The 13936-nt window shown below is 56.2% G+C and overlaps 1 protein-coding gene across 3 annotated transcripts in view; it reads left to right on the forward strand.

Annotated features, from left to right (window-relative positions):
• The first annotated feature begins 551 nt into the window (after positions 1-551).
• LOC145350847 (uncharacterized protein C6orf118-like) overlaps positions 552-13936 on the forward strand; it is a 47897-nt gene continuing 34512 nt past the window's right edge. For all 3 annotated transcript variants that reach the window (XM_080200206.1, XM_080200207.1, XM_080200208.1), the window contains exons 1-3: positions 552-609; positions 9152-9884; positions 12294-12416. In XM_080200206.1, coding sequence (XP_080056332.1) covers positions 9171-9884; positions 12294-12416 — 837 coding nt within the window. In that variant the 5' untranslated portion in view covers positions 552-609; positions 9152-9170. The remainder of the gene's footprint in view (positions 610-9151; positions 9885-12293; positions 12417-13936) is intronic.

Genomic DNA, 13936 nt, shown 5'->3' on the forward strand with positions numbered 1-13936 from the left:
GGCACTTGGCCAGGACCCCATTTATTGCAGTGGGACTGGAGAATCCCAGCAGTGGTCGAGGCTGGAGAATCCCAGCAGTGGGCGAGGCTGGAGAATCCCAGCAGTGGGTGAGGCTGGAGAATCCCAACAGTGGGTGAAGCTGGACAATCCCAACAGTGGGTGAAGCTGGACAATCCCAGCAGTGGGCGAGGCTGGAGAATCCTGGACAACATTTCAGATTGTCCAATATTTTCTCTTTTTATTTCAGATTTCCACTCAGTATTTTATTTTTGGTGATTTTACTTGTTGGGATAAGCTTTTCTAACGACTAACAAGGCTGGGGACAAGTGATGTGCCTGACAATTCCTTCCTGATCCTGATCAGGGACTGCAAGGGAACAGACAGAGAGAGAGAGAGAGAGAGAGCAGCATCACGTGACGCCTTCAGCCGCCAGCGGAAGTGCCTGTGCCAACACCGGATGTGGCTGTTGCCTGGTAACCGGGAAGCGCGGCCGACCCAAGGCGGCGGTGTCGGTGGGAGAGAGGGAGGATCGGGAATGTCACCCGGCCCGGGTCGGCGCCCATCAGTCCGAATGAACCCGCTAGGGTGAATTGTCGGCGGAGGAGACAGGTCAGAGGAGAGGGGTTAGAGTTCAAGCTCAGGGTCAGCTTGAGGATGTTGACATTAGAAACCATTTGTTTATTATTGTTCAATGGCCTCTTCCCTCCGTGAGGACTGGGCATTACTACTTTTAAAAGTATCGTAACTTAAGTAACATTTATACCAATACAGCTTAACAGTGGTGTACTGAGTAAAGTTTTAAAGTTTATTTATTGGTGTCACAAGTAGGCTTACATTAACACTGCAATGAAGTTACTGTGATAATCCCCTAGTCGCCACACTCTGGAGCCTGTTCAGGTACACTGAGGGAGAATTTAGCGTGGCCAGTTCACCTAACCGGCACGTTTTTTGGACTGTGGGAAGAAACCGCAGCATCGGGAGGAAACCCAAGTAGACACGGGGAGAATGTGCAGACTCCGCACAAACAGTGACCCAAACTGGGTGCCTGGAGCTGCGAGGTAGCAGTGCTAACCACTGTGCTGCCACAAGTCACGCTGAGTAATTTTAACTATCTGCCTTTGGCACAGGTTGGCAGGATTTCCAGTCCTGCTTCGCTCAAGGGGCTGTTGGGGCAGGACGGGAGGCATCGAGATTTACTGTCTCTCTTGACCATTCCTAACCACTTTCTGGCTGACTTCCCACACAAATGGTTGGGGTGTCACTTCTGAGCTTCAGTGTAACTCAGGAGGTGTCCCACAAATGAGCTGGGAACCCCCAGTAGACTCTTCCCACGCCATGACTAATCTTTGCCAATGTACCAAAGAACACCACCCCCCCCCCCACAATATCCCACCCTGCACCCCAATCTCTGAACCCCTAGGAGACCCCCAGCATGCGAAAACTCAACCTCCAAGACCATCTTCACAGAGAACACCACCCCCAAAACTGCCCCCCCAACCCCTGAATCTGCAGGGGTCTCCCACAATCGCTTGAATAATAAAGCTATGGGACTTTTCCCAATCCCTGATTACCCAGCCCAACCTTACCGTTCCCTGCCAACTGACTGCCCATATCCTCCACAACCTCCTCCCCTCCCCCAATTTTATGTTCCATTACACCCCTCCGACCGTCAGACTGTTAGACCCCACGACTCAGTGATTTCCACTGATTATATGATTCACTAACTGCCCCTGACTTTCCACCTCCTCCCGCCGATTGTCCACTCTTTCTCCCCTCCGATTGTCAGCCCTCCCACTCACTCCTCAGTCTGTTACCACTTCCCCCTCTGACCCACCCTTCCAACAGTCATCCCTCTCCCCTTTCCATCCACCCCTCTGATTGTTGCCCCTCCCATCACCCGCCCCTGCGACGGTCGCGCCTCCCCCGCCCGCCCCTGCGACGGTCGCGCCTCCCCCGCCCGCCCCTGCGACGGTCGCGCCTCCCCAGCCCGCCCCTGCGACGGTCGCGCCTCCCCCGCCCGCCAGCCCCTGCGACGGTCGCGCCTCCCCCGCCCGCCCCTGCGACGGTCGCGCCTACCCGCCCGCCCACCCACCCCTCCGTCTGCCGCCCGCCCACCCACCCACCCCTCCGTCTGCCGCCCACCCACCCCTCCGTCTGCCGCCCGCCCACCCACCCACCCACCCCTCCGTCTGCCGCCCGCCCACCCACGCCTCCGTCTGCCGCCCGCCCACCCACCCACCCACCCCTCCGTCTGCCGCCCGCCCACCCACCCACCCACCCCTCCGTCTGCCGCCCGCCCACCCACCCACCCACCCCTCCGTCTGCCACCCACCCACCCACCCACCCCTCCGTCTGCCGCCCGCCCACCCGCCCACCCACCCCTCCGTCTGCCGCCCGCCCACCCACCCCTCCGTCTGCCGCCCGCCCGCCCGCCCACCCACCCACCCCTCCGTCTGCCGCCCGCCCACCCACCCCTCCGTCTGCCGCCCGCCCACCCACCCACCCACCCACCCCTCCGTCTGCCGCCCGCCCACCCACCCCTCCGTCTGCCGCCCGCCCACCCACCCACCCACCCCTCCGTCTGCCGCCCGCCCACCCACCCCTCCGTCTGCCGCCCGCCCGCCCACCCCTCCGTCTGCCGCCCGCCCGCCCACCCCTCCGTCTGCCGCCCGCCCGCCCACCCCTCCGTCTGCCGCCCGCCCGCCCACCCCTCCGTCTGCCGCCCGCCCGCCCACCCACCCCTCCGTCTGCCGCCCGCCCGCCCACCCCTCCGTCTGCCGCCCGCCCGCCCACCCCTCCGTCTGCCGCCCGCCCGCCCACCCCTCCGTCTGCCGCCCGCCCGCCCACCCCTCCGTCTGCCGCCCGCCCGCCCACCCCTCCGTCTGCCGCCCGCCCGCCCACCCCTCCGTCTGCCGCCCGCCCGCCCACCCCTCCGTCTGCCGCCCGCCCGCCCACCCCTCCGTCTGCCGCCCGCCCGCCACCCACCCCTCCGTCTGCCGCCCGCCCGCCCACCCCTCCGTCTGCCGCCCGCCCGCCCACCCCTCCGTCTGCCGCCCGCCCGCCCACCCCTCCGTCTGCCGCCCGCCCGCCCACCCCTCCGTCTGCCGCCCGCCCGCCCACCCCTCCGTCTGCCGCCCGCCCGCCCACCCCTCCGTCTGCCGCCCGCCCGCCCACCCCTCCGTCTGCCGCCCGCCCGCCCACCCCTCCGTCTGCCGCCCGCCCGCCCACCCCTCCGTCTGCCGCCCGCCCGCCCACCCCTCCGTCTGCCGCCCGCCCGCCCACCCCTCCGTCTGCCGCCCGCCCGCCCACCCCTCCGTCTGCCGCCCGCCCGCCCACCCCTCCGTCTGCCGCCCGCCCGCCCACCCCTCCGTCTGCCGCCCGCCCGCCCACCCCTCCGTCTGCCGCCCGCCCGCCCACCCCTCCGTCTGCCGCCCGCCCGCCCACCCCTCCGTCTGCCGCCCGCCCGCCCACCCCTCCGTCTGCCGCCCGCCCGCCCACCCCTCCGTCTGCCGCCCGCCCGCCCACCCCTCCGTCTGCCGCCCGCCCGCCCACCCCTCCGTCTGCCGCCCGCCCGCCCACCCCTCCGTCTGCCGCCCGCCCGCCCACCCCTCCGTCTGCCGCCCGCCCGCCCACCCCTCCGTCTGCCGCCCGCCCGCCCACCCCTCCGTCTGCCGCCCGCCCGCCCACCCACCCCTCCGTCTGCCGCCCGCCCACCCACCCCTCCGTCTGCCGCCCGCCCGCCCACCCACCCCTCCGTCTGCCGCCCGCCCGCCCACCCACCCCTCCGTCTGCCGCCCGCCCGCCCACCCACCCCTCCGTCTGCCGCCCGCCCGCCCACCCACCCCTCCGTCTGCCGCCCGCCCGCCCACCCACCCCTCCGTCTGCCGCCCGCCCGCCCACCCACCCCTCCGTCTGCCGCCCGCCCGCCCACCCACCCCTCCGTCTGCCGCCCGCCCGCCCACCCACCCCTCCGTCTGCCGCCCGCCCGCCCACCCACCCCTCCGTCTGCCGCCCGCCCGCCCACTCACCCCTCCGTCTGCCGCCCGCCCGCCCACCCACCCCTCCGTCTGCCGCCCGCCCGCCCGCCCGCCCACCCCTCCGACTGCCGCCCGCCCGCCCGCCCGCCCACCCCTCCGACTGCCGCCCGCCTGCCCACCCCTCCGACTGCCGCCCGCCCGCCCGCCCGCCCACCCCTCCGACTGCCGCCCGCCCACCCGCCCGCCCACCCCTCCGACTGCCGCCCGCCCACCCGCCCACCCGCCCGCCCACCCCTCCGACTGCCGCCCGCCAACCCACCCACCCCTCCGTCTGCCGCCCGCCCGCCCACCCCTCCGACTGCCGCCCGCCCGCCCACCCCTCCGACTGCCGCCCGCCCGCCCGCCCACCCCTCCGACTGCCGCCCGCCCACCCGCCCGCCCACCCCTCCGACTGCCGCCCGCCAACCCACCCACCCCTCCGTCTGCCGCCCGCCCGCCCACCCCTCCGACTGCCGCCCGCCCACCCGCCCACCCCTCCGACTGCCGCCCGCCCGCCCACCCCTCCGACTGCCGCCCGCCCGCCCACCCCTCCGACTGCCGCCCGCCCGCCCACCCCTCCGACTGCCGCCCGCCCACCCACCCCTTCGACTGCCGCCCGCCCGCCCACCCACCCCCCCCTTCTACTGCCGCCCGCCCGCCCACCCACCCCCCCCTTCGACTGCCGCCCGCCCGCCCACCCACCCCTCCGACTGCTGCCCGCCCACCCACCCCTCCGACTGCCGCCCGCCCGCCCACCCCTCCGACTGCCGCCCGCCCGCCCACCCCTCCGACTGCCGCCCGCCCGCCCACCCCTCCGACTGCCGCCCGCCCGCCCACCCCTCCGACTGCCGCCCGCCCACCCCCCCCGACTGCCGCCCGCCCACCCACCCACCCCCCCGACTGCCGCCCGCCCACCCACCCACCCACCCCCCCCGACTGCCGCCCGCCCACCCACCCACCCACCCCCCCCGACTGCCGCCCGCCCACCCACCCACCCACCCCCCCCGACTGCCGCCCGCCCACCCACCCACCCACCCCCCCCGACTGCCGCCCGCCCACCCACCCACCCCCCCCGACTGCCGCCCGCCCACCCACCCACCCACCCCCCCCGACTGCCGCCCGCCCACCCACCCACCCCCCCCGACTGCCGCCCGCCCACCCACCCACCCACCCCCCCCGACTGCCGCCCGCCCACCCACCCACCCACCCCCCCCGACTGCCGCCCGCCCACCCACCCACCCACCCCCCCCGACTGCCGCCCGCCCACCCCGACTGCCGCCCGCCCACCCACCCCCCCCGACTGCCGCCCGCCCACCCACCCACCCACCCCCCCCGACTGCCGCCCGCCCACCCACCCACCCACCCCCCCGACTGCCGCCCGCCCACCCACCCACCCACCCCCCCCGACTGCCGCCCGCCCGCCCACCCACCCACCCCCCCCGACTGCCGCCCGCCCGCCCACCCACCCACCCCCCCCGACTGCCGCCCGCCCGCCCACCCACCCACCCCCCCCGACTGCCGCCCGCCCACCCACCCACCCCCCCCGACTGCCGCCCGCCCACCCACCCACCCCCCCCGACTGCCGCCCGCCCACCCACCCACCCCCCCCCGACTGCCGCCCGCCCACCCACCCACCCCCCCCCGACTGCCGCCCGCCCACCCACCCACCCCCCCCCGACTGCCGCCCGCCCACCCACCCACCCCCCCCGACTGCCGCCCGCCCACCCACCCACCCCCCCCGACTGCCGCCCGCCCACCCACCCACCCACCCCCCCCGACTGCCGCCCGCCCACCCACCCACCCCCCCCGACTGCCGCCCGTCCCCCCACCCACCCCTCCGACTGCCGCCCGCCCGCCCACCCCTTCGACTGCAGCCGTCCCACCTTCCCCCTCCCACCCACCCCTCCGACTGCAGCCGTCCCACCTTCCCCCTCCCACCCACCCCTCCGACTGCAGCCGTCCCACCCACCCCTCCGACTGCAGCCGTCCCACCCACCCTTCCGACTGCAGCCGTCCCATCCACCTCTCCGACTGCAGCCGTCCCATCCACCCCTCCGACTGCAGCCGTCCCATCCACCCCTCCGACTGCAGCCGTCCCATCCACCCCTCCGACTGCAGCCGTCCCATCCACCCCTCCGACTGCAGCCGTCCCATCCACCCCTCCGACTGCAGCCGTCCCATCCACCCCTCCGACTGCAGCCGTCCCATCCACCCCTCCGACTGCAGCCGTCCCATCCACCCCTCCGACTGCAGCCGTCCCATCCACCCCTCCGACTGCAGCCGTCCCATCCACCCCTCCGACTGCAGCCGTCCCATCCACCCCTCCGACTGCAGCCGTCCCATCCACCCCTCCGACTGCAGCCGTCCCATCCACCCCTCCGACTGCAGCCGTCCCATCCACCCCTCCGACTGCGGCCGTCCCATCCACCCCTCCGACTGCGGCCGTCCCATCCACCCCTCCGACTGCGGCCGTCCCATCCACCCCTCCGACTGCGGCACTCCCACTTTCCTCCCTGACTTTAGGCCCACTCCTCCTCCCACTTCCACCCCTCTGACTGTTGGCCCCTCCCTCTCCCACCCTCATCTCTGACAGTCACCACCCCCCCACCCTCCTATTGGCACCCCCCTCTTCCCACTCACCCTCTGATATTCGCCTCTTCCACCTCTCTAACTGTCAGTCCCTCTCCCACCTGCCTCTCTGACTGTCGCCCCCTCCTTCCACTTACCCCTCCCACTGTCGCCCCCTCCCACCCAAACCTCCGACTGTCATCTCCCATTCCTCTCTCTGTCACCTCCCCATCCATCCCTCTGACTGTCTGCCCCCTCCCCTTCCATCTGCCCCTCCCTCCCTTTCCATCCACTCCTCGGACTGTCTCCCCCCACTTCAATTTGCCCCTCTGACTGTACGATCCCCACCCACCACTCCGATGTTTCCTCTGCTTTGGGGGTGGGGGCAGACCTAGAAGAAGAGGATACAGGGTGGACCATTTCGGACTGAACCGAGGAGAATCTTCATTCATATGATCATGAACGTTTGGAATTCTGTACCACAGAAGACAGCGGAAGCCAAGCCACTGAATATATTTAAGAAGGAAATAGATTTTTAGACTCTAAAGGTCTCAAGGGATATGGGGAGACCATGGGAGTATGGCATTGAGATGTTGAATGGTGGAGCAGCTCCTCCTATTTTCTGTTTCTAGGTTTCTATGTTACTTGATTGTCCCACAGCAGTTTGTAGCATCTAGTGTTTGTGAAAGTTACTATTTCAATGCAAGTCCTTTATTTTTCCTGCTATTGAAAGGAGCACAAGGACGCAGCTAGATCAAGTTGACATAATAAAGTTTCACAATTCCACACCTAGCCCTTTAAATGTTGAGATGGCATTCTGGATAAGGAGAGTGTTCTTATGGCAAATAATGCTATCTTCAGATGAAATCATGTGGCTAAAGTTGTTCAACTTTGTTGGAAAACATTTAGTTATAAAATGTTGTGTAAGTATTCATATAGGTTGCAAGAGTGCAACTCAGTCATTAAAACTGCTACAAGGAGGTAAAGATTTACTTTGGCTGGATGCACGTTTTCTAGATTCTAGATGTGGTTGTCTCTGTCTTTGGATTATAAATTATAAAGGACTTCATTTAGTTCCTCTCTTAATGAACTCCCTTTGTGGCAGAGTGGTCAGCATTGTTGCCTCACAGCACTGGGGACCTGGTTCAATTCCAGCCTTGGGGACCATGTCTTTGTGGAGTTTGCACGTTCTCCCCATGTCTGCGTGGGTTTCCTTTGAGTGCTCTTGTTTCCTCTCACAGTACAAAGATGTGCAGGTTAGGTGCATTGGCCATGCTAAGTTCTCTCTTAATGTCCCTAGATGTTAGGTTAGACGAATAAACCGTGCTAAATGTGTGGAGTTGCAGGGGTAGGGTGGGGGGAGGGCCTGGGTAAGATTCTCTGTCAGAGAATCGATACAGACTCGACAGGGCTTTCAAGACTAAGAGAGGTAGATTTTGTTATCGGATGTGGAACAAAAGGAGGTAAATCTATCTGAATGGGAGAACAGGCTTGAGGAGTTGAATTGCCAGTCCTATTCCTTATATTCTAAATATATGTGAACTGAGACAGTGGAAATATGAAACTGTTTTTGATGAGGGTAAAGAATTAAGGAAATGAGCTTTGTAGCAATGCATGTTACATTTTGAGAGGTCATACAACATCTGCTTATAGTCCAACAGGTTTATTTGAAATCACAGGTTTATTTGAATTGTAGATTAGGTACCAAGGCACAAAATGTTGTAACTCTTTAACTCATGGAGTGCAGACTGTCACGATGCAGAGCTAATCAATGACCAGAGGCTCTCTTCCACAATCCAGTGGTGAGAGTGTGGGGCCTGGGTAGTTAGAGGAGGAGGTCATGTGCTAATATTTCAAGAAATATAGCCAACCAGAGTTGGCAGCCCTATTCTTGATCCTGCTGAGTGCTCCTTGCACTTTCTGCTTTGGTTTTAGTTAAATTTGCTAAGTTAACTGTGGAAAAGCATCAGATAATTCCCTTTAATACTCCTCCGTTCCCTTCTACCCTCCCTGCTTCAAATTCTGGCTCTTGCTCCACCTCTTGTTATTTGAACAGTGGAGAGAACAGGTGGATTTTCAAATTAAGAGCTCCTTGCTAAAAGCTTCTATTATTTGCTAATGCCTTGGATTTTGGCTGTTTGAAGTTACGTAGCCCTAAAGTTACATTTTGATTGTCCAACATAATTGTTAAAATACATCGACTCTCTGAATCAAGTAGCGTTCTTTCCTTCAAATGAGAAAATCTAATGTTTGAGAAGAATTAGTTATTAAACTAAGTTATTTAACTGCTGGAATCAGTTCACTTTTTAATTGGTTGTGACTGCTTAATAATAGCCTGTTGGAGGCAAGGGAATATGTTATTGGAACTTGCTGCTATTCACTGTTATAAATAAACGTTAAGTATGGGTAGGGGAACAAAAAACAAGTTCTATCATAATGAAAAGGCACGTGAGGAAAATTACAGTGAATTGATAAAAAACCTATTGTTAGATAACCTGCAAGCTGAATGCTTGAAAAATATACACTTTCTCCATATCAAGTTAATAATTTGATTCTAATTTTTCTAGGCTTTGCTTCACTGAAACAATGAAATCTATGAAGAATAAATCTAGCGAGTACTCTGACCCAAGGAAAAAAACACTCCGACAGCTCCTTCACGAGTTAGAAAAATCTCAAAAGGCTGACATTTTTGCCTACAGTTTTGGACATTTAAATCATAGAAACCTGCACAAAATACCAAGCCATCAAGAAGCCTTAATGTCATGGAAGGGTGTAAAAAAGCCCCCTCCTTTTAAGAAAGAAAAACATTGCAGGTCAATCCAGAAATCAGATGATGCCAAAGTAAAGAAGATGACTGACGCATTTGTAGACTTCAGCCTGATGACTAGTATGGTGCCAACATTACCTACAGTTTACAGCCCTGCCCTCAGCGGCCTTGACCAAAGTCATGCCAGAGCTTCTCAGAATATCTCAGAAGACTCACCGATCCCACAAACCAAGTCTTGTTCAGGATCCGCTTACACTGAAGCACAAACATCACTTGACCATTTTGTCAAAGAGGAATTGAAACTGCCTGACCTCATGCTTATTAAGCCTCAGTCACAGAAGTGTGCAAGATCTCTCACTGGCCATGACCAGATACAGTTTGTTGAATCTTACTTGGCTGGGCTGACGAGGAAGGATCAATTCAATAGTCTACTTGAATTTGAGAAAAAGTTCCTGATGACAGAAGACCTTTTAGAAAGGAAGGCAATGTCTGGTTATAAATCAGTAGCAAAACATGAGTGGAAGCTAAGTGATGTAAGAAACTAACATTTTGTGGGTTTACTGTGAAGTCCAAAACTATATCTGAAGGTCAAAATGGGGGGTACAAGCAAGGAGAAAACAAGTTTATACTGGGGGATGAGGCAATTCCATACCTTTCAGTGAAGGTACTTACCTTTAGAATTTCATGTTTGTGTGCATGTGTTTTACACTTAGAGGAGTAATCAAGTTTTTAAAATAGCCCAGCAGCAAAGTCTTTGTATTTTAAAAGATTTTTCACACTATTGCTCTGGAAGTTACTCAAGAAAAGATAGTCACAAACAAAGGCACACACAACATTACAGTCACAGAAGAAGATAAAACAAATACCTATAAAAGTGGTTCATTCTCTCTGTTTTTCAGTGCTGTCCTGATATGTTTGAAATCAAGTTGTTGCTTTATCTGAAATGAAGATCTTGCATTTTCTTTACAGCTGCAATGCCTTCCACTGTCAAATTGTCAGAGATTGCTTTAACAGGTAGCTCAGTAAATGGAATTAGTAGAAGGTGAGAGGAGCTCCTTTGCAAGGAAGTAATGATTTGCAGCAGTTTGATGGGTGTGCCAATATTGCATATGAGATATCAAACTCTTTAACCTTACAAATTAATTCCCTTTGTGGCCAAATTCTTTTCATTGTGTCAAACACCCACTTTGTTCTGTATCTCCCGCCATTAGTGACTGATCTCTGTTACCTCCCACAGCAGAAACTGAATCTGTCATTAATTGTTTCACTGTTTTGCATTCAGAACAGTTCTAGTCCTCCATTCTCCTAACGCTTATCAAACAGGCTCTCCCGTGTTGAAGCTGCTGTCTGCGTCTCTGCAGATATCTCTCAGCTACCTGCCCTTCTCAAGGCTTCATGTAGGAGTTGAGATGGCTGCTATTATCACGTGATCTGTACAGAATACCAAGTCATCGCCCAAAAAAGGCCTTGGCACTTCAAACAGCCCTTCTCCCATCTGTGGCTCTTAGCTTTTGCCCTGGCAAAGGCACTGTTTACATTCTTGCAATGAGACATCAGCATAACTTTGTTATCTCTTGGTGAAGAGCACAGTGAATCATAACTAAATTATAGATTGTCTTTTGTCCTCTCAGAAGAGAAGTTGCAGTCTGCAATCTGTAATTCTATTTGGCAGCTTGGAACCATTTTGAAACAGTTTTTAAACTCAGTGCAAGGTTTGTTTTAAAATGCCACCTTAAGGAGCAGTTTTACTAAAGTTTTGTAATATCATAACTGCGCAACATAACACCACGATCTTCCTTTGTGTTGCATAGATTGCCCCGCCTAGGTTCTGATGAAAGATCATTGACCTGAAACGTTGTCGGGGACTTTCCAGCCCTGCCTGTCACCAGAATCTTCCGGTCCCCATCAAAAATCAATGGACTTTTGACTGGCTTCCCACTTTCCCTGCGTGGGCCATGCGATGGCAGTGTTGGAAAATTCCGACCAACACTAATACTGTTTTTCTCTCCATGGGTGGTGCCTGATCTACTGAGTATTTACAGCATTTTCCGTGCGACTGGGTTTACCTTAAAGAGTCTGTATATCGAGGTGGGTTGTGGGGAGTTGATGCAAAAAAATTGACAAATTAAATTATAAATAAACATTGCTGTAAATCTCAGTCTCTTTTGACAAATGTTAGAGGACCAGAACAATTTTGAATGTAAAACGATGAACCACTCAATAGTAGTTTCAGTTCTGATGCAGGAGGTAACAGAAAACAATTGCTGATGGGGGAGATAAAGAACAAGGTGATTGGCAGATACAATGGAAAGGATCTGGCCACATAGGGAATAAACTTATAAGGTTAAAACCAGAAATTTTGTTATCCCATATCCATATATAAGCAGGTATACTAAATGATAAATAACATATATTTCTACATTTCTGCTTCTAAGCAACTTTGCTTTCATAGAATAATAGAGCCCCTACAGTACAGAAGGAGGCCATTTGGTTCATCAAACCTGCACTGACAATATCACACTCAGGCCCTGACCCCATAATCTGGCATATTTACCCTGCTAATCCCCCTGACACTAAGGGACAATTCACCGTGGTCAAACCAGCTAACTCGCACATCTTTAGACTGTGGGAGGAAACTGGAGCACCTGGAGGAAACCCACATAGACAAGGGTGAACGTGCAAACTCTACACACGCAGTCATCTGAGAATGGAATTGAACTTGGATCCCTGGCGCTGTGAGGCAGCAGTGCTAGCCTCTGTACCAGCCCATAATAAATTTTGATTTAATTTTGTTTGCTCAGTGGTTAATTTCAGCAACTTAATTATTCAAACTTCTATACCTAGATCAATCTGTTTGTGTCCTTATGACAAAAGTGTCCTTGATTCTTTTATGACTGAGCTCAGTTTTTAATCATGATTTTCTTCTTAAATTGACCATGTAGGAGCTGAAGCAGATAGACCATCTCCCCAAACCAAACTTGAGACGTCTTCAGGTTTTCAGTGATATCTTTGAGGATGTCTGCCAGGGCTCAACAATGTTTTGTGAAATCTTGCGAGAAATCAAGGTAATTTTAACTAGTGTGCAACAAAATATGTTGGACAATATTTGCTGCTATGAAAATTAGAAACAAGAACACAGAATCATATAACTTAACAGCACAGAGGAGCCATATGTTACTTTGTCTGTTGGAAGGAGCTATCTTCTTAATTACCTTTGCCTGTATTGTTATAAATGCTCTTTTCAAATATTTGCCTGCTCCCTTTCAAATATTAATACAAATTTTGCTTCCACCACTGATTCGGGTAGGTCATTCTGAGTCACAACAAGCTCTGTATTTGAAAATTTATATTCTTCAAACCAGACCTCACTCTTCTGGCAATGACTGTAATGCGATGCTCTCTAGTTACTAACCGTACATTCATAATGTAGCCAAAAATGCTGATTGTCAACCAGCAAATCCTTCCAATATGTCTTTGGCAGTTGGTAAGAGCAGTAGAAGCTTCTGATCAGCCATGTTTGATGTAGAGTGGTGCTCCTCAAGCTAAAGCTCTAGCAACAAGCTAGTGACCTGTTCCATGAAAAATTAGCTTTGATTTGATTTGATTTATTATTGTCATGTATAAGCATACTATACAGATAGAGCATACCATACATAAGGTAGGATAGAAGAGTGCAGAGTGTAGTGTTACAGTCATAGCTAGGGTGTAGGGAAAGATCAACTTAATGCGAGATAGGTCCTTTTAAAAGTCTGATGGCAGCAGGGAAGAAGCTGTTCTTGAATCAGTTGGTACATGATCTCAGACTTTTGTATCTTTTTCCTGACGGAAGAAGATGGAAGAGAATATGTCCGGGCTGCGTAGGTCCTTAATTATGCTGGCTGCTTTTCCAAGGCAGCGGGAAGTATAGACAGTGTCAGTGGATGGGAGGCTGGTTTGAGTGGGCTACATTCACAACCCTTTGTAGTTTCTTGCGGTCTTGGATAGAGCAGGAGCCATACCAAGCTGTGATATAACCAGAAGAATGCCTTATATGGTGCATCTGTAGAAGTTGGTAAGAGTTGTAGTGGACATGCCAAATTTCTTTAGTCTCCCGAGAAATTAGAGGAGGTGTTGGCTGTGGAAATAGCGATTAGCACATGCTTTGTCTGCCTCATGTGCCACTAGATATAGGAAGGCAACTAAGAAAAAGTTACTAACCAGTGGATGTAGCAGTTTTTTTATTTCAACAAACCCTTTTATAATTTTGAATGCCTTTATCAGATTCCCATGTAACTCTGTTGGTTTAAACTGAACAGATAAGCAGTTTTTTCTAAACAATCTTCATAATTAAGTAACAAACTTGTATTTATTTAGCACCTTTAGCATAGCAAAACAGCCCAAGGTGCTTCCCAGAAGTGATATCAAACAAAATGTGTGACTGGGCCACATAAGGAAATATTAGGCGGACTATTAAAAGCTGGATCAAAAAGAGGAAAGGAGGATAGAGAAATAAAGAGATTTAGAGGGGGAGTTATGGATTTTAGACCCTTGGCAGCCTCTCATGGCCACCAGCCTTGGTGTGATAAAAAATTAAGGTGTTCAAGAG

The sequence above is a fragment of the Carcharhinus amblyrhynchos genome, chromosome 12, assembly GCF_965287045.1.
Source record: "Carcharhinus amblyrhynchos chromosome 12, sCarAmb.v2.hapA, whole genome shotgun sequence".
Taxonomy (NCBI): domain Eukaryota; kingdom Metazoa; phylum Chordata; class Chondrichthyes; order Carcharhiniformes; family Carcharhinidae; genus Carcharhinus; species Carcharhinus amblyrhynchos.